We start from the raw sequence: 20,405 nt of genomic DNA, 5'->3' as shown, positions 1-20,405 counted from the left end.
ATACAGTTAGTAGCAATAATAAAAATATATATGATGGCAAAAAGTGAAAGATAGACTCTAAACAGAGAAAGAGTTGGTCTAGAAAATGTACAAAAATAATGCAGGCTTTTAAAAAAAATTATTTATTACTTTCAAATATCTTAGAGAACATCTTAGAGATCTAATCTGAATTTTGAATCCCTAATTAAATCAAATTGTCTCCAGCTTTCAACATTTTCTAACACAAGTTAAAAATAACTAAAACATATTTGGGATCCAGACTCCTCTGAAAGTATCTCTGGTTGGATAGTGATAAACCCTGATGTCTGAGTCCTACTTATCTTTGACACTTTACATATTTGGGTTGAAAAGACTGGAGAGTTTCCATGAACTCCTCTTAACCTCCATGGCAAGACTTTTATCCAGAGCAGTCGCAACATTATTTAAATTGATGGATACACTTATAGAAATATTTAGACCGAGATGTTCCCGTCAGCTTAACTCACCTAATGGTGATCTGAATTTTTAAACGGCTCCCTGTATTTTCTTTTCCTCTTTAGCTCTCACATGCATTCAAACACTGTGCATCAGAAATCACACACCCACAGACACACATACTGTATGAAGCACACACACGCGCACACACACACACACACACACCACCCTCCACAAATACGTCAAACGGCAAGGGAAAGAAGCTCAGGGCAAAACACATAAAGGTCATCAATGACAACTAAATGCTACTGTGGCTCTCTAATGAACCCCAACAGACAGCTGAGGAGGAATGACTTCAAGGTAATCTTATCCTGTTTCTACTGTGTTTCTATTTAACAAATTTTGTTTACACACATCAGGAAGTTAGTCTTCTTGTCTAAAAGCCACACTATCTGGTAAATACCCAAACAGTGTCACGGGTACACCTGTGGACATTGACCCTTTGTGCACATGCTTCCTAACTCCCCCTCTTCTAAAAGAGGGCTGATAGTGGAAAACACGCGTATTAAACACAGCAACAAATAAACATTTGAATATATGTGGCATCATGTCTGTGTGAGTAAGAGACGAGAATCAGACACAGGTTTTCACGTACAAGGAATTTGCCTGTGTAACAGTTACAATAATCCTAGAAAGAGAAAAGAGAAAACAGGTGCTGCAAAGGTCAAGAATCATAAATATAAAATGGGAATTTACAATGAAAAAAAAGTTTTAAAATGAAAACAGCTGTATAGTTCTTAAAACCAAGATGATTTAAGTGCACAGTTGTTCTCAGTATGAAGAGTTTTCAGTGTCCTGTATCGTTATCATCATCCTGTGTTTCATATTGTAATACTTAGTCAGGTACAGCAGTACAGTGTCTGCTGTAAACATCATATGATATTAAATAATTAACTGCAGTACACACTGAGGGAGAAGTAAGGGACATGTAAAGCAAAAGCACATCTGCTAGTTAACAAAAAATATCTTTACGCTCAGTTTGTGGATCTCCATCCAAATAAACTTTTCTGAAAAAAAAAATATATATATATCCAGTGTTTATGTATTTGGTTTTCTTTCATGGTAAACCTGTGACTTAAACTGTGACGTGTCAAAAATCTCTCCAATGAGAAATGCCACCAACGCTGCCTTTAAATGAATCCTAATCTTCAATTGTCCCATCATCCTGCTAAGATTCATTTATATTCTTATACATGTAAAATATAACAATGTGAGCTACATGCTGAGAGATTAAAGGGACAGTTCACCCCAAAATCAAAAATTCATATTTTTCCTCTTACCTGTAGTGCTATTTATCAGTCTAGATTGTTTTGGTGTGAGTTGCTGAGTGTTGGAGATATCGGCTGTAGAGATGTCTGCCTTCTCTCAAATATAATGGAACTAGATGGAACTCAGTTTGTGGTGCTCAAAGCCCCCAAAAACTCCATGACAATGTCTCTTCGCAGAAATCATGACCCAGTTACTCAAGTTACAGACCGTTGGGAGCAGTTTCATGTCGGAAGTATTTTTTACTGCTAGCTTACTTTGCACCACTGCACTGTCACAAGCACAAGCCTCTCGTTCATGAGTAGATGCACACTTCCTTCTGCATGGTGATGCGGTTGGAGGGTGTAGTTTGGTAGAAAGATAATAGTTCCTACATGAAACTGCTGACAACAAGGTCTGTGGATTATCTTAGTAACCAGGTCATGATTTCCAGAAAGAGACATTAATGGTGAGTTTTTCAAATGTGTTGAAAAACACCACAAGCAGAGTTCTATAGGGGTGTAAATACAGACAGTGCAGGTAGTGCATTGCACTGGGGCCTCTAGGATGGAGGGATTCGTAGAAAGTGATGCAAGTGATTCAGATTACCACCTTGGAAATATACCTGTGTTCATTGATACATTTTTTAAGAAAAAAGAATATTGTGTGCCATTTGCTACATACGTCCTCAAAAAGGCAAACCCATCTGCGTGATTGTTTTCTTTTTTCCTTTTATTTTTGAAATAGTCAGTAGCTATCTAAAACAAAATTATAGATGTGTTTGCTGATCCTGTGAGTTTATTTATCTCCTTTAACTTTATCTTATATCGGAGTTATGCTATGTAGCGTGTGAAATAGAGTATGGTGAATGTGCTAGGAAAGGTAGTATCGGCACTGTCTCTACCTGGAGCTTGTATGAACAGAGCCTAGGTTTGTTGAAGGTGGCAGTGCTGTTTGGGCTGAGAAAGCCATGTGTAATGTAAGGTAAAGGAGGTTGTTGGGTTGGTATGGGGAGCAGTGAGACCTGGCATTAGGGGAGTGTCTCTGGGACGCTAGAGATCACTGTCTAGCCTCCTGGAGGTGTCGTGGGACCAACTAAATGAAACACTGGTGAAAGGAGGTTCCCACCCGATGACCCAAAGACATGCTAGTTATCACTGCTCACTGGTCTGTATAGTTAAGCCTTGCCATAATAGCTAATCATAGGGTTTAGGAGATTATTCACTGAGTGCTGATCCTTTTCTAGAGCACAAATGTCTTGTGTTTATTTGAATGAATATGCTTTTTCTACATAAATACAAAATCTATAAATATCCTATAAAAACTATTCAATTAAATGATTAATTGTTACTTTGTTTGATATTTTTGTCAGGTATGCAGGGATGATTGCTGGGTAATATGTATGTTGATGTTGTCCAATGTCAAGTCTCTACTTGTGTCAAGACAATACATGCAACGTAACGTCCTTACGCCACTGCATCTAGTTCCATTATACTGGAGAGAAGGCTGATATCTCTAACACTCAGCAACTCACACCAAAGCAATCTGGACTAATAAACAGCATGACAGTTAAGAGGGAACGTACTGTTTGGAATTTGGGGCGAACTGTCCCTTTAATGTGATCATCAGACAATATTTATCAGTCTCTTTATATATGTTGGATCTAAAACACATTGGTAAAATATTTATTTATAAATACAGTAAAAGAAAATGCCAAAATTAAATGTAATCCACTTGTTTAATTATAAAACAAGAACAGGTCCATGATGTCATGCCTGTGATAGCCCTCTAGATGGTAGCATCTCTCATACTTACTCTCCCAACTACTGCACTTTTTTTACTACATTATTATTACACCTATACTGACTTAGTGGCTGAATATGGAAAACTGATATATTTTTTAACATCTGGGTCATTTAGTGAAGGAAATTTGGGATGCATTATCAAAAGTCTGCTGTGAAAAGGCAGCAAATGGTCGCACAATCTTTTAAACAAATGTTTCAGCACCTTTGTCATTAAAACTACTCCTTCCTGTCAGACATGGACACAACATGTGTGGTATTCATGTGTGTGTGTGGGTGTGTGCATGCATGTGCGTGCACAGTATAATCATATTAATGTAGTTAATCAAATGAGGGTTATCTGACACTGACCAGAGAAACACCCAACTTCCATTCATCTTCTCTTTACTTCCTTCCTGTTTTTGGTCACTGGTTCAGCTCACAGATGTGTTTTAGCCAAATAAAGTCATTACGATAATGTTGTGCTCTCATTGCACTGTTTTTGGTTTTTTTTGCGCAACAGTTAATAATTTATTCATTGATAATACATTTACAAAAAGACATGTTATGAAGGTTCTGCCACCAAGTTTGCACAGCTTTGCTCAACAGGAATAAATACATGTCTTTTCCATTTTAACATTTCCTTTTAAATGCAGCTGAATTTTTATTGTGTTACTTATGTGCAATATACTGCACAAACAAAACTTTGAGACACAAAAATCATATGTCAGCATATTAGAGGACATATAAGGAAGGCCTATCTAAACTATCTAAAGAGTGTACAGTATGATAAACTACATCATATAAATTACATTCACACTTGTTTATTTATTTAGTAATCTATAAAGGAGTGTTCCTAATGTATTAGGGGCCCCTCATGCATTACGGACAGGGGTGACTCCCTGACATCACTGGTGACATCACTTTTGGCGCTGTATATAAGACAGTTTGGAGGACTGAAGCCTATCGGAGACCCTCAGCTGCTCTGTGTACTGTAGTCTGATCATCATGCGTGAAATTGTGCATCTGCAAATTGGACAATGTGGCAACCAGATCGGCTCAAAGGTAATAAAATATAATCCTTCTCCGCTGTTTAACTTAGAATGAATGTTGAACTTGACTCCAGTTGAGGCCTGTTGAAAATGTTACCTAATATAATGTTGTGTCTTTCCTCGTGGCCAAAATGAAAACTATAAATGTAATATTGAGAAGAATCTGTTGAAATATAAATTAGCAGAATATCTGCTGGATGACTGAAGTCACTGTTTGATTATAAATTACCTGTGTTTTGTCACATTAGCTGAGATAAAATGATGAAAATGTTTAACTTAAATGTTTAAATGAAATCTATTAGATTTCAAAAATATATATATTTAAGAATATACTTATATTATTTCACGTTTTTTTTTAAAAATTATGCTGCATGTTTTGCACCGTCCCTTTGAATGGTGCCAGTAACAGTTATGAGTGACACAGGGTGTATACCCTGTCAAACATTCAGGGAACAGATAAGCGCGTAAGCAAGACTGGCATGGGTGGGACATTTATTATCATGGCTAACACAAAACAAGAGAGAGGAACTACGAGATAATACAGCCAAAGTAACACATTATGCTGTGACACTGAAGGACAGGCAGTCACAGAATCGAGCAGTTCTTATTCTGTGAACCACATTTTACCATATGTAGAGTTGCAGAGTCATGAGTTGCATACTCATCTGGGTGTTGTCAGAGTAAGCATAGATTATTAAATTTCTGCCCAACTGCATAAAATATTTTAATTAAGCAACCATATAAAGACCCTGAGGGAATGGTGTACAACAGAGAAAGATACTTTTTGGATGAAAATATTGTCTGTGTATTAATATTCTAGGTAATTCTTTCATCTCTTTAAACAGCTAAACTTGTAGAGTTTTGGCTACAGCTAATTCATGTCTTTCAGTAAATTATACTGACGTTACAATGAGAATTTCCGTCTTTGTCTTCCCAGTTTTGGGAGGTGATCAGTGAAGAACATGGGCTCAATGCAACAGGCCTCTATGAAGGAGACAGCAACCTCCAACTGGAGAGGGTCAACGTCTACTTCAATGAGGCACATGGTAATACAGAGGTTACTGCATATAGACTGCAAATTGTTCATTTAATAGCTTCTTTCTAAGTATGTTTATTTCATCAGCACCAACTCCTTACTGATTGTTCTTTTTGAATATAACTGAGGCTAAATTTTAGTCCTGGCTATGTTAGAGATGCATTTTCATTCTGCTTCCAGGTGGTAAATACGTCCCCAGGGCCCTGCTGGTTGACCTGGAGCCCGGTACGATGGACAGCGTGAGAGGAAGTCGCATCGGCTCCCTGTTTAGGCCAGACAACTTCATCCACGGTTAGACAAATGACAAAACAGTCAAACTGGGGAATACCTGCTATGACTGTCTTCCATCTATGTGGTTATTTAAAGTGTATGCATTTTTATTGTTGATGGTTTTTATATTTCATGCTTTCATTATTGCAACAGATCAGTGGTTCTCAACCAGGGGTCTTTGAGGGGGTTCTAACTTTTCAAAAAAGTTTCCAAAATAACGTAGTTTTATACCAGCCATTAAGTGGTTAAATACATTTTCTTTGGGAGCCTTTGTTAAATAAAAACACCAGATATAAAGTAATTTAATTAATAAATCATAAGGGGAGAGGAGGAGGGAGTCTGCATGTTCTCCCCGTGTCAGTGTGGGTTTCCTCCGGGTACTCCGGCTTCCTCCCACAATCCAAAGACAGGCAGGTTAATTGGTGACTCTTAATTGCCCGTAGGTGTGAATAGGAGTGTGAATGGTTGTCTGTCTCTATGTGTCAGCCCTACGATAGTCTGGCGACCTGTCCAGGGTGACATGGTTAGGTTTCGAAAAAGATCATGCTTGGACATAAATACTGGTTTCACATGAAACCAGAACCCTGGTCTCCTGGGTAAAAGTCCTGTGCTAGTCCCCTATCTGGCAGAAAGTTTAATTTCATGGCCCGACAATTGCGTTCTAAACCTAAAAGTAGGTGTGACAGGCACCTGTTAACCCATATCTATGAAGTTTACTACCACTGATAATGTCCACTTACTGGCTGATTCTGATCATAGGTTTCACTTCCTTCACGGTCAACTCTAGTTAACAACTGTAGAATTCTGATCTTCATCATATTTAACAACCAAAATCTTTTCAGATGGATGTCCTAGAGGCCAAATCTGATCAAATGTGGGTCTATGATATAATGTGTATCATTTTAGCAGTTGAGAATCACTGCAACAAATATTGTGTATCTCCCTCCACTAATTCTATTGACAAATAACAGGATGTTATTTATTTCGGTGTTTCAGGAAGCTCAGGAGCCGGGAATAACTGGGCGAAGGGCCACTACACGGAGGGAGCGGAGCTGGTGGAGCAGGTGGTTGACAGAGTGAGGAACGAAAGTGAGAGCTGTGATTGCCTGCAGGGCTTTCAGCTGGTTCACTCACTGGGGGGTGGCACCGGCTCCGGCATGGGAACCCTCATCATCAACAAGATCCGAGAGGAGTACCCTGACCGCATCATGAACACCTTCAGTGTCATGCCCTCCCCGAAAGTCTCTGACACAGTGGTGGAGCCCTACAACGCCACCCTGTCCGTCCACCAACTCCTGGAGAACACAGACGAGACCTTCTGCATCGACAACGAGGCCCTCTATGACATCTGCTTCCGCACGCTGAAACTGACCACACCGACCTACGGGGACCTCAACCACTTGGTCTGCATGACCATGAGCGGGGTCACGACCTCTCTGAGATTCCCCGGACAGCTCAACGCAGACCTGAGGAAGCTGGCTGTCAACATGGTGCCTTTCCCTCGCCTCCACTTCTTCATGCCAGGCTTTGCCCCCCTGACGGCCCGCGGCAGCCAGCAGTATAGAGCCCTCAGTGTGCCTGAGCTCACTCAGCAGATGTTCGACGCCCGCAACATGATGACAGCATGCGACCCGAGGCGGGGGCGCTACCTCACAGTTGCTGGCATCTTCCGCGGCCGCATGTCCACCAAACAGGTAGACGAACAGATGCTTGCAATGCAGCAGAAAAACAGCAACTACTTTGTGGACTGGATCCCCCATAATGTCAAGGTTGCTGTGTGCGACATCCCACCCCGAGGCCTCAAAATGGCCTCCACCTTCATCGGCAACAACACAGCCATTCAGGAGATATTCCGTCGTGTGGGTGAGCAGTTCTCCCTGATGTTCAGACGGAAGGCTTTCCTCCACTGGTACACAGGGGAAGGCATGGATGAAATGGAGTTCACCGAAGCAGAGGGCAACCTCAATGACCTGGTGTCAGAGTACCAGCAGTACCAAGATGCCACAGCTGATATAGATTGGGAAGCAGAGGAAGAAGAAGAGGAGGGACCCTCATCAAGAGGATCAACAAAGGTTCAGTCTCAGATGGAAGTTACACTGGAAACAGTGACTGAAACGAGCAAAGAAACTGTAGATGAGTAGAAGACGTGAAGGTCGTACAGTGTGGTGTGTATTGATACCTTGTTGAAAGGATGTGGAAAACATGAGGGATTGTTGGTCTGAAAAGGAACTCTTATTTTATAGTTTAATTTATGCCTATAGTTATTATTAGATAAAAGGTGTTGACATATTTAACAATAGCACTTATTGTCTTAAATGCATTCATCAAATGATTTTTATGCTTGCATGTTTGTTTTTTTTGGAGTTATTTCTTTTATAGTAAAAATTGAAAATCATAAAAATGTTTCATTTTCAAAAACAGATATCTTCTTGTATTTATTTTCATAAATCATGTTTTTTTGTGCAATCCAGGGAATATCAGCTGGAGTTGGGGTTTTTTGTTAAGATATCTTAATGTATTTTTAATTTCATACATTATATCTTTTATTGTGCACTCAAAGGGGAACATTAATCTAACTGGTTCCAATTTATTCATCTTAAGAATGGCTTATATCTGTTTTTGCAAATGAATTCTTAATTTACATGTTTATACAGTATGGAAAAGTTTGTTGTTATGCCAGCTCTATATAATCTCCAGCCATGAAAATGAAATAAAGTTAACACTGTTTGTCCAATTTTTTTTAGATCTACAGTAAATGTTGCATTGAGTGTTTTGTATCTAAGTTATTACGGTAATTAAAAACAGTAACACCAAAGAGTGATGATTTCTAATAGTGTATATATTCATTATAACATAGTGAAAATATCATCATTCAGTTTTAGTTAAACTGGACTGAAAGTAGCTCAGCTGCAGTGACAGACAGTACTCTGACAGCACAGTGACAGCGACAGGGTTCAGGGCTGTCACACAGTTTCCTCCAACTGTCCCCCGAGTCTGGAACACAGAGATTACACATAACTTGGCCAGAGTGTCTGCACTTTGAGATAAGCACACATGACGTGGAGATGTCTGAACTACTGCACTGAAGTCGAGCACACTGATAACCCATACAAGGATAAGGGGGATAATTCTGCATGTAACCCACATGTGAATATAGGTTATGGTGACAAACACAGGATTGCTTCACAGAGGCCAATCTGCTTTAAGTTACAAGGTGCCAGTGAGGTCAAGACGTTCTCAGCTTCACAGTGCAGGTTGCGTTAATGTGCAACAAACTGTTACCAGAACTCAGCCTTCACTTTTGCATTTGATAACCATAGATTAGGAGCTGGCATCCTTGGCTCAGAAAAAAGTACTCGTAGGTGCCTGATTGACAGGTTTGCTAGAAATAAGGAAGCCAACACTCACTCAACAGACAGCTTTCAGTAGCCCAGTGGGTTTTGACTTTTCATTGGGACCAGTTCAACCTAAAAGTATTCCCTTGTTTCATTTAAATTATTTTTAAAGTCCCTGATTTTTAAAAATTAAGTGGCTCAAAAAAAAAAAAAAAAAAAAAACCCAACTAAAATCAAAATTAAAAAAACAAAAACAAACTAAAAGCGCCCAAGAAAATATTCACTTCTTGAGGAACATGTCTTTTTATTTTCCTGCCTTTTTAAAGATCCTATTCTGTTGGGTACCACTGCAGTTGACTATGTGTCTGGAAATAATCATGGTGGGTTTCTTTGAACTTATGTCATAGAAATTACACTTGCACCTTGCAGGTGTTAACAGTTGCAATATGGAAAAACGCTCTGTAACTATAGCATGATTTCAATAAAACAAAAACAAAACAATATATATATATATATATATATATATATATATAAACTGGTGGCATGAGGAANATATATATATATATATATATATATATATATATATATATATATATATATATAAACTGGTGGCATGAGGAAAAAATCACTGAAAAACACATCAGACTGTTTTTTGTAAAATAAATATAAAATCAATTTAAAATAAATACATTCATAATTATAATTTTTAATGCCTGTGTTTTATTTTTCAGTCGAACTTTTTTCTTTTTTAATTTTTTTTTTAGCTAATGCCAAATTTTAGTTTCAAAGCCCAAACTTTATCTACTGTGACTGTTCAGCTCCACAAAAAAATTAATAACCTGTCAAATGTAGCACCTAAATACCCCACACAGACATACTGTACAGCAATGCCTATGATATTTGCTTAATCATGCGTAAAGATTTGAACATTGAGTTCAAGTTGTTGCGTCAACAGCACGCTGTCTGTCTTTCATTCAAGGTTGAAGAGGACTTTCAACTGTCATTGAGCTAAATTGTGTAACATCAGAGGTTATATGGCAGATATCCCCGTACTGCAGCTCACATGGCGTAATATGAAATATACTGCATGGTCTAAGTTAAGGTGAAGAGCTACGTCCATGTGATTTTCTGACGTGTATTAATTGTCAAGGTTAAACATAAAATATATTTCATTCAGCTGTCTTCAGTGTCACTGTGCTATGCAGTGGATTCTTGCGGCATGCAGACTACCGGAAGTGCGTAGCTAATACATCTCATGTGACTGCTGTGGCACAGTGGGAGGAGACTTGGCAGTCGGCTTTGAAAGTGGTTCAGTGATTTCAGTCAGTGTGAGTGTGTCTTCCTACCACCGGCTTATCCGCACCTTGACTCCGGCACCGGCAGCACCTGTCAACTACTTAAACCATGAAGTTCTGGACATCAGAGCACATATTCAAGTAAGTAGGCTAGTTAGCACCATAGGCTAACCTGTTTTATAATCCGGTGAGATGTGTAGGAGAGATGGTCCGCCTGTCAGAGGTTATCTGTCTGCAGCAAACGTCGTGTTTAATCCGGCGAACAGCACACGCACGATTTATAACAAAAAAATGTAACCCGAAAAAGGTGCTAACTACAACTTTAGTCCTACTAGCTAGTATGCTAATAGTGGAAGCTAACTATGGAACGTTACATGACCAGATTTCCCCCTGTCTAACGGCAGTTGGTGGCTTTGTCTTTAAACGAGACAGTATGGTACTCACACACGAACTAAAATGACGTAGATTTTTTATAGAATAAATGTTAAAACGTGTAAAGGGTGAATACACCTCTGTCAGTGTCTGGTTGTTGGAAAAAGGCTGTCAAGTTGCATAATCCGCCGGTCAGGGCCAGCCCCCAGCGCGCGACCTTTCCCCTACATTTCTCTCTTGCAGTGCCTGCTTGCATCACAGGGCTACGTCGGCGCGGTGACGTTCACGTGTCTCCGTGGCAACCATCCACCACTACGCTCGATTAATTTTTATTGTGCTGTGCTTTTAAACACATATCCCGATATTAATGAAACTTAATGTCATTTTCTTTTCACTTAATTCACCTAATTTGAATCTTTCATTTTTTTGGAGATGCTGCCAGTCATTTAGAGGACTGGAACCAGCTCCAGAGAAGATCTTGACATATTAATTTCGTCATTTCAACACATCAGTTTGAGCTTTAATTAACCAAATTGTTGGTGCCCTGTTAGTTTGTTAATATTGTCACATAGGTAGGGGTCAAAGTGCCCAGATTCAGTACAGATCCAGTAAAATCTAGTAAAAATACTCAATTATAGTGGATGTTAAAGTCCTGCATTGAAAGTATTACCCAAGTAAATGTTTGTCGGTGTGAGCAAAGTGTTGCAAAGAAGTTGCAAGTACAAGTACTTCAGGATTGTACTTTATGTACAGATTACTTCATGTATGTTGTAATCACCACCAGCACACCAGCACCATTTGTTTAACGATTAGGAATGAAGGGCAGGAATGCTCAAGTTGCTTTGCCTGGGGGCCACTTCTGCAAAATGTAAGGAGACCAAGTTAGTTTAGGCCAGTTAATAAATAGATATTAATATATTATTTCTAAATGAATTGCCTGTTTTCAGCCTTTATACATTTTTTTGTCTTTAGCAAAGAGGCAAATCCAGTTGCAGCAGCCCCACAGGTCAGGTGCACCCAAGGTGTTTCTAGGATTCCAGAACATTTGGAGCTTAGCCCAGATCTCTTTTTGTGAGGTCTGGGGGATCCTCTGCAACACTTTCTTTATAAACAAGCTCTGCTGTGATGCTTTTTTAATGCATTCTGGCATCTTATTAACATTAAAACTAAAAGTACAAAAAAGATCCCAGTGTGAATCACTTTATTTTCATTGTGAATTAGAAAATGATGGGTGCCCCGCACAGCACCCTTTTTGGCCCACTAGCTGTGACTTGAGTATCACTGATGTAGGGTATTAAGTTTTTATCATGAAAATACAAAAAGTCTTAATGGACATCACACATTTTTTCACCTTTGTCACTTTTCACCCTTTATCCTAAATACATATGTATATAAATATGATAACTCACTACCAGATAGTCTGTGTAGTTGCAATGCTTCAATGTCATTTTGTTTTTGACTTTCCCTCAACAGCCATCCTTGGGAGACAGTGACCAAGGCTGCCATGCAGAAGTACCCCAACCCCATGAACCCCAGTGTGATCGGAGTGGATGTTTTGGACAGGAGCATCGACAAACAGGGACGCCTGCACAGTCAGAGGCTGCTCAGCACAGAGTGGGGTCTCCCATCCATAGTGAAATCTGTGAGTTTCAAACCCAGTCTGCTCGCTCACATCACTGTCAAATACTTTGCTTTGGTCACACTTAAAATGGAAACATGTGAGTCTGAATGGAGAAAGACATGACGGACTTTGTTTAATTAAAGCAGTGTGACGCTGAATGAAAAAGTGTTGGAACATAGCCCACAAATTGTACAATCTTCTGATATCATTGTGATTCTCAAAAGTCAGTCATAAAACACGACACAGTAAGCCAGTAATAGCCAGAGTAAGGTATGTACTGGCGATAGTGCAGGTTAAGGCTTTCCAGAGTGTGAGCGTGACCTTACCCCTCGAGGCTATTTCTGTCCGGGAGCAGCGGCAGGCCTGGTTGCTGACTGGAGCCCAGAGGGGAGTTCATGGCCGAGTGCCATGACTCGTGTTGTACAGGACACCATAGTGCCATTTCTGTCATTGCTGAGATGTAACCTCCGCCAGCATGTGATGTAACTTTCCATGCCTGTCTGCGCAGTCAAAACTAGAGGTCATTAGAATGAAAAGCAGTGACGGAGGCCCCTCGTGATTTTTGCAACATACCATTTGAACTTTTGTCTTTTCACTGTCTCGTGATAAGGTTGGAAAACGCCAATATCCTGCTACTCAATCATGCTTTAGCCTGTGTAAACACTGGTCTATCACTTGCTGTTCTTTAGCACTGACCTTTGCTTAGACGTCTGAGGATGGAGTTGTAGTCACTGACAACATCTATGAATAGTCCCTTTAATTCCAAGGACAGTCCATGACACAGACTGTCCCAGTGATTGATAGCACATTAACCTAACCCTTAATCAGATTGTCTCAAAGCAAATCACTCCTGAGCCTCAGCGTGCACATGTGAACTGGATGTATCATGGAGAGGTCTTCCTGTGACATGTGTTTACCTCTGTAATCTTTATTTTAAAAAACTTACACACACAAGATAATCTTTTGTCTCTGATAAACAACAGAAAGTCACTGTATTACATTATGACTCAAGCTAGTAGAACAGGTGCTTGTTTAGAAGTGGTGTGGAACATCAGATTCATACAGATTCATCTTTAAAATTTTCAGGAACCCCTTAGAAAAATGTCACATACAGCTCCTTAAAACATGACATGGTAAACTTTAGGTAAATGAAGCCAAAGTCAACAGATCATTTGTATATTAGTTGCAGACAGCACACAAAGCTTTGTGCAACTTTTTGAAGTATCCCAAACACCCAGGGGGCAAACAGAAGTAAATGAATCAATAAACAAAGGCACCATTTCAACAGTGAAAATGCTGCAGAAATAAGAACAGTGAGTAAGTAACAACTGTTATTTTTGGCAGTTAATTTCAGTTTGTAATAAAACATGTTTCTGTTTTTGTCTTCAGATCATTGGTAACTCACGAACATACACCTATGTTCAGGAACACTCTGTTGTGGATCCCAAAGAGAAGACTTTTGAGCTTCAGTCCTCAAATGTGAGTATACATGACACAGCAACCCCCTCTGAACCATGTTAATATTGAGATTTAATTGTATGCATGAAGGCCATGAGCATGAGTAAGAACTCAGTATCTGAATGTAAATGCAGGTCTGTAACTTATAAAACTGAAGATTTTCCCATACGTACTCTTATGAAGCACCTTTTACAAAACATGTTCCATGCTAGATGTGACATCCAAAAACACCCATAACACTTGGTGTCTGAACACATGTGAGCTCAGTGCATTAAAAGGCGAGACATCTCTGGAATGAAGTCTCGGTTGTTCCACAGGTTGACATCTCACATTTCAACTCTGAAGTTTATAATGCTGTTTGAGACTTGTCTGACAACTCTCACTGTGGGAACAGTGCATGAGACATGTCACCCTGTATCTTAACATTAACTAATTCATCTCCTGTGATATTTCCTCTGCAGATCACTTTCACTAACATGGTGTCTGTGGATGAAAAGTTGACATACAAGCCACATCCTGAGGACCAGAACAAGTAAGGGTTTTATTTTTTACATTTCAGGGATTTTAAATAACAGTGAATCTTAATTTTCTGAAGCATTCAGGGATTTTGACCATTTTTTTTAACCCTCTCTAGAACAATACTGACCCAGGAGGCGATCATATCTGTGAAAGGAGTCAGTCTCAGCAGTTACTTGGAGGGGGTTATGGCAAGCACCATCTCTTCTAACGCTGGAAAGGTAAGAGATCCTTTAAGTATGTTTTATGTGGGGCCAATGGGTTATCTCTGGGTTTGGAAGGTGAAGCCAAACCTTCATTCTTTTAATGGCCAGCAGGGGGCGACTCCACTGGCTGCAAAATAAAGTGGGATTGCAGACAAGTTTTGGAGAAAATGACCCTACTTTTTACTTGATTCGTTACCCCAGTAAATATTTTCTGGTCTCAGTAGCTAGTTTCAAGTCTTCTTTAATACAGCATGATGTTCACTTTGTAAATGATGGTCCCTTTTAGAGTAAAATAGACGATAAAGCAGGGCATGCTTTCGGGCGTGGCTACCTTGTGATTGACAAGTCGCTGCCACAGTGGTGTCATTGGCTTCTCAGTCAGATCCACCCCTCGCTCCTCACAGCTCCTCCCTCTTGTCCAAATATTGTCACCTCTGACACCATGAAACCAAGATTGTGACGGCTGAAATGCCAAACTTGGATGCGTCCACTTCTTTTATACAGTCTATAGCAGTGGTTCCGAACGTTTTTCTTGAGGGGCCCATATTTTTACCGTTGTAGACTTTGGATTTGAATGGATTTGTGATGTTGCACTTGTTTGTGCATACAAAAAGTGACATAAGACTTTATTTTAATGCTGTTCCACAATCCCAGCAGCATGTCATATGAAGCATACTGACCCCTTTTCCCGTAAATCATCCTGTTATCCTTTTAGTTTATGTTTGAACTCATTGCAAATGTCCCGACCCTAAAGTTAGTAATCTCTGCTCTCTTTTCTTTTATTGGCAACAAATCTTGTCTTTTCTTCTGTTCTTTTTATCCCCTCCTTTGGACTAATAGTTTATGTTTCTTGTTGATCAGGGCCGTGAAGCCATGGAGTGGGTGATCAGGCGACTGAATGCAGAAATCGAGGAGCTGGCAGCTACAGCACGCGGGACCATACGTGCCCCCATGGCTGCTGCGGTCACTGAGAAATGACACCCGCCTCTGTTTTCCTGCAGCGTTTGAGAGACAACTGCACGCCAGCACAACCAGCCTCCCTTTATGATGCTCTGATGCTGTTTTGGTGCTCTGGATCTCCTACACTTTACTATCTACATTAGATATATTTTAAACAGCAGCCTGCAACATAAAGGGACTCTGTGCAGATGTGCTGCCTGTCAAGACTGCCGTGACGATGAGAGACTAGGGGACAAGTTTAAACACCACTGTTATCTGTGGGTTTGGAGACACATAGCACAGAGGTAACAGAAACAACACAAGAAAAGTGCCAAAGCAGACACGCTGCTTTCTGTCCAGCACCTTTGCCAGCTGCATTTTCATCTGGCTGAATACCTCAGAAGTCTCCTCTGGCATTAACTCTGATTTTACAGCAACAGAGTTGTTAGGAAAAACAGTTACGGTGAGATGTAGAAGTGACTGTGAGGAATACTCCTGTTGAGATACGAGGCAGGAAACAATGCCGTGTTGAGGCGGGAGTCGAGTGGAATGAATGTCAAGGGTATGTGGAAGTGGTTTCGGGTGTCAGAGAGTAAATGGTTTGGTTAACGCAGCCATCAACAGTGACACGTCAGTGAAATGTTTCAGCGTCGGGTTCATTTGTGTTAGAGAGCCATCTCAATCAACGTTTTCTTGCGGGACCTCATCAGCAACAAGACACTGCACCAGGCGACGTACGTAAGCCTGGATACAAAATGAATGTTGTTATGTGATAACTAATATTATTATGAAGGTATTTATGTGAACTGAAGGGATCAAGGTGTTTGTCATATTTATGTTTCTGAAGTGATGTGGAAGACTTTCTCAAATGCTGCGATAGTATACGTCAGTGGTTCTCAACCTTTTGAGTTTCAAGGACCCCTAAAATGACACATTAAGTTAAGATGTCGCTTAAGGGACCTCCATCTGATGAGAGTTGGTTGTTATCAAACCATTATATGGCTGTTATTAGTGGTGCTAAGTCAGAGATATGGGTAAGTAGGGGCCTATCACACCATTAGTTTGAGGAGGCCATTTTCAGGCCAGGAAAAATGACACTCTCTGCCAGAAGTGGACTGGCACAGGACTTTCACCCAGGAGACTGGGGTTCGACTCCCATGTGAAACCAATATTTACACCCAACGGTGATATTTTTCTAAACCTAACCACATTTTCCACGGTCATTGAATGGGCTCATAATTGTCTTCGCAACCTCCAATTAGGTGTAGCAGGCCCCTACTGATCCATATCTATGAGGCTTATAACCACAGATAATGGCCATTTAATGGGCAGGTAACATCCCAGTCAGGTACCAGACAGTCACTCTTGCACAGTGAATTAAATAGTGAAAATAAACGTAGGAGAATGAGATACTGGTGTGCTCGAGGACTGTCTTTATCATAGGAAACTCAGGAAAAAATGCAGTTGCTCTTGAAGAAATGGTCAGCACATGGGAAGAGAAAATGAACTTCAGGCACTCGTGTGGAGCAGAAACAGATGTATTTGAATTAAGTTAAAAGGCTGTTTACCTTTAAAACACTGATTGGCTTCAACCCTAAGGTCTTCATAAGGGTTTTTGCACCCTGATGAGACCTTTATGTCGACACCATTCATATTAGTGATTGCCTGAAGTGAATAAACTTCCTAATTCTTGTTCTGACCCCCTGGAATCCTCTCAAGGACTTCTTGGAGGTCACTGGACCCCTGGTTGAGAACCACTGGTATCACTGTTAGGAATCAGTCCTACGTGCGTAGACTGAACATTGTCAGTAACACACTGTACCTGAACATGTTTGCTAAACTCAAACTGTTTTATCAATACACACAAAAGACTACTGTTCCTCAGTTATAACACAGACTTCTCAGCATGTCCTCTCAGTGTGAAGGCTGAGACCTTTGCATTTACTTTTTTTGCACTTACAAAATAATAATTTTAACAAAGAAAAGCTGCTAAACACGCTGATTATCTGTGAATATTTTGGTATCCCTGAGAGTCAGTTTGAATTTGAGAACATCTTTCTTTGTGTAACTGACAGCAGTGTGGTGATGGTGAGAGATTTAGTTTCTTTAAAATATATATTTTTTACCAGTAACAAGAATATTTATTTAGACAAACAGTTTGGTTCGAAGTAGTGCGTTGCAACTTGGGTTGAACGCTGAGAATTGTGATATTACATGCTTAGTTAGGAACTGTAGTTTGTACATTTTGTCTGGGTGCCTCTGAAAAGAAACGGTGTCACCAGCTGCAGAATGTGGCAATAAAATAAAATATTTTTAACCTGTTTAATAAAAGATTTTCGCCAGTAATTCTTCAAATTATGTCCTTTAAAAAAGACCTGCTGTTCAAATGGAAATCAAATATATTCAGATAAATAAATGTTCTGTTTGTGAGTTAGTTTAATATGAGTTATACAATATTTAACAAGGAGTGGATATTTATCAGAATTAATTATTTTCAAGTGACAAAATGGCCTATGTGAAAAGAAACTGTATTGCAGTGCATATGTTTCTGCCAAAATAATAGTTTGTTGCTCACTAAATATGCATTCCAGTAGTCAATGTTAGCTAAACACTATGAAGGTATATTTTTGGAGTGTTCCTCTGTTTTATAAGAGTCTACACACTGAAACACTTTCAGCAGGTGGAGGCCAGTACGACTACATTCTTTAAACGTTGGTCATTTAATAAGATGCATTGATGTAGCATGTTTAAAATGTAAGAGTAACATGCTGCCACACTGTGGCCAAATGCTAGACTTCAACTTTCATCTTTAGAAGAGTAACAAAAGATTTAATGTAAAGTTATCTCAGATCTTATCTTGTCAAAAGTTCAAAGTTTAGGGCCAAAGTTTATTTTATGTTGCTATTGTTCTGTTACTGCCTGGAAAAAAAAAGTGTGACAAAAATGGTTGAAAATAAAGATATTTAATTTATTAAATGATCTGTGCCATTTCCTTTTCGTTATGTGTAGTTTGAAGCACTGAATGCAGATTTTAGTTTTGAAGGGTATACATTCTTCTTTACATGCTTAATGTGGATTTTTTTCTCATCCTTTTGTTGATATTTGCCAGTGGCAAAGTGTAACTAAGTATATTTACTCAAGTAGGCTAATACACTTATGCAAAGTGCTTGTACTTTACTTGAGTATTACCATTTTGGGTGACTTCATATTGTTATAGGCCTACTTGTAGTCTACCGAGGCAAACACTGTAGTTTCTAGTTCACTACATTTGTTTGATAGCCGTAGTTACTTTTCAAATTATTGTTCCTGCCTGTCCAGTGAAAACCATTTGATTTTGAATATTAATTTTTCTGAGAAGCTGAAGGTGTTGCTTTATGGGTCGAAAAAAAAAATCTCCTTGAACCATTTCTGCAGAATGAGTACTTTTACTTTTCGGGGAAATTAAGATGAAAAGAACTATAAGCCAATTTTTTCAAAGAGTTGTATTGCTACTTATACTTGAGTAAAGTATCTGAATACTTCTTCCACCACTGTTATATGCAGTATTATTTATTTGTCATAGTACAAACTTCAGATACAGACCTTTGAGGCGTATTTCAATGATCAAAGTGCCAATGGTGTTGATGCAGTCATCTGCTAAAGACAAAACAAAACACATTCTTACATGTACATTCTTTCATCCATCCAACGTTTAACGTCCAACGTCCTTTATAAGGAGGTGAATTAAGGGTGATTGGGACATATGGTCAGATGGGACAGTATAACTATACAAGGTTTATTTTCTTACCTGATGAGTGGAAAAAAACAAACACTTTTGTTTGCTGAGCCATAGCTGTGTCTGACATCTCATAGGTGGGTGGGTTTAGATTCAAACAGGAAGTTGACCTTGCAATGCATGAGGCGAGGAAAATGACATTTGCTTAAGCTAGTTTTTATTATAAAGTCTTAAAATTGTCATGGTTAATATAGTGCTCAAACTTTTGATGGAAACATGATTATGATGTACTACTGCTCTAAAATCGGTAAATACAAGTACAAGTAGGCAACTCCACCTCGAATTGACATTACATTTAAAGGGGGAAATAATATATCTTTACACTGAAAACAGCTCTAAAACGTGAGCCAATATTCCTGCACAGGTTCACTTGGGAAGAAAATTTGTTCATTAACCCTCTCAAGGAATCCTTGTGAGTTGTTATCCCAGTTAAATCTTTCATGTAAGGAGTAGTTGGATGGATAGATGTGATTCAAAAATTTTTAAATGTGATTTCTCTAAACCATCCAGACCTCTTAGGTCATCTGGGACAGGTTTACTTTGTGTCCCCAGAGTCTGAACATAGAGAAGCAGCATTTAGCTTTTATGTACCATATATTTGGAGCAAACTCCCAGAAAACTGCAGGTCTGCTGCAATAAATAAAGGCTGAAGACTTCTCTTTATACTGTTGCCTTTAATTAAATCAAATATTTATTCATTTCTTATACTGTACTGTAACTTTTATTCTAGTAATTTTATATTTTTAGTATAATTTTACTTATTATTTTCTATTCTCTCTATTTTCTAATTAATTTTGTCATTTTATAATGTGTTTCTTTGCACCTTGTCTTGATGCTTCTTTATGTTTTACATGTAAAGCACTTTGCCTTGTTGCTTAAATGTGCTATATAGATAAACTTCACTTGCCTTGCCTCTGGCTTTAGGTAGGATTGGATAGGATAAATATTGTGTCTTTATTTTTATCATTATTTGCAGAATGTGTAGATGAGTGTGTAGTAGTGTCTGTGGAGCTCAATCCTGTCTGCTGCT

At 39.2% G+C, this 20,405-nt stretch overlaps 2 protein-coding genes across 2 annotated transcripts; both read left to right on the top strand.

Moving 5' to 3' along the window:
* Nucleotides 1-4,413: 4,413 nt before the first annotated feature.
* Nucleotides 4,414-8,600, top strand: tubb1 (tubulin, beta 1 class VI). Its single transcript, XM_050037231.1, has 4 exons — nucleotides 4,414-4,565; nucleotides 5,490-5,598; nucleotides 5,769-5,879; nucleotides 6,855-8,600. Exons 1-4 carry the CDS (start codon nucleotides 4,509-4,511, stop codon nucleotides 7,997-7,999), a joined length of 1,422 nt encoding a protein of 473 aa, XP_049893188.1. The 5' UTR covers nucleotides 4,414-4,508; the 3' UTR covers nucleotides 8,000-8,600.
* A 1,869-nt stretch (nucleotides 8,601-10,469) lies between these two features.
* Nucleotides 10,470-17,933, top strand: prelid3b (PRELI domain containing 3). Its single transcript, XM_050037628.1, has 6 exons — nucleotides 10,470-10,629; nucleotides 12,334-12,502; nucleotides 13,871-13,960; nucleotides 14,401-14,471; nucleotides 14,574-14,676; nucleotides 15,523-17,933. The coding sequence occupies exons 1-6, from the start codon at nucleotides 10,598-10,600 to the stop codon at nucleotides 15,637-15,639; spliced, it is 582 nt and encodes a 193-aa protein (XP_049893585.1). The 5' UTR covers nucleotides 10,470-10,597; the 3' UTR covers nucleotides 15,640-17,933.
* The last annotated feature ends 2,472 nt before the right edge of the window (nucleotides 17,934-20,405 follow it).

The sequence above is a fragment of the Epinephelus moara genome, chromosome 24, assembly GCF_006386435.1.
Source record: "Epinephelus moara isolate mb chromosome 24, YSFRI_EMoa_1.0, whole genome shotgun sequence".
NCBI lineage: Eukaryota > Metazoa > Chordata > Actinopteri > Perciformes > Serranidae > Epinephelus > Epinephelus moara.
Note: the sequence above shows the minus strand (reverse complement) of the source record. Positions and strands in the feature narration are given on the sequence as shown.

Excerpts from the sequence above, each read along its gene's own strand:
- tubb1 (XM_050037231.1), top strand. The coding sequence starts at position 4,509 with ATGCGTGAAATTGTGCATCTGCAAATTGGACAATGTGGCAACCAGATC. Across the intron at positions 5,599-5,768 it reads CTACTTCAATGAGGCACATG|GTGGTAAATACGTCCCCAGG; the intron begins GTAATACAGAGG and ends TTCTGCTTCCAG. Across the intron at positions 5,880-6,854 it reads GCCAGACAACTTCATCCACG|GAAGCTCAGGAGCCGGGAAT; the intron begins GTTAGACAAATG and ends TCGGTGTTTCAG.
- prelid3b (XM_050037628.1), top strand. The coding sequence starts at position 10,598 with ATGAAGTTCTGGACATCAGAGCACATATTCAA. Across the intron at positions 12,503-13,870 it reads TCCCATCCATAGTGAAATCT|ATCATTGGTAACTCACGAAC; the intron begins GTGAGTTTCAAA and ends TTTTGTCTTCAG. Across the intron at positions 13,961-14,400 it reads TTGAGCTTCAGTCCTCAAAT|ATCACTTTCACTAACATGGT; the intron begins GTGAGTATACAT and ends TTTCCTCTGCAG.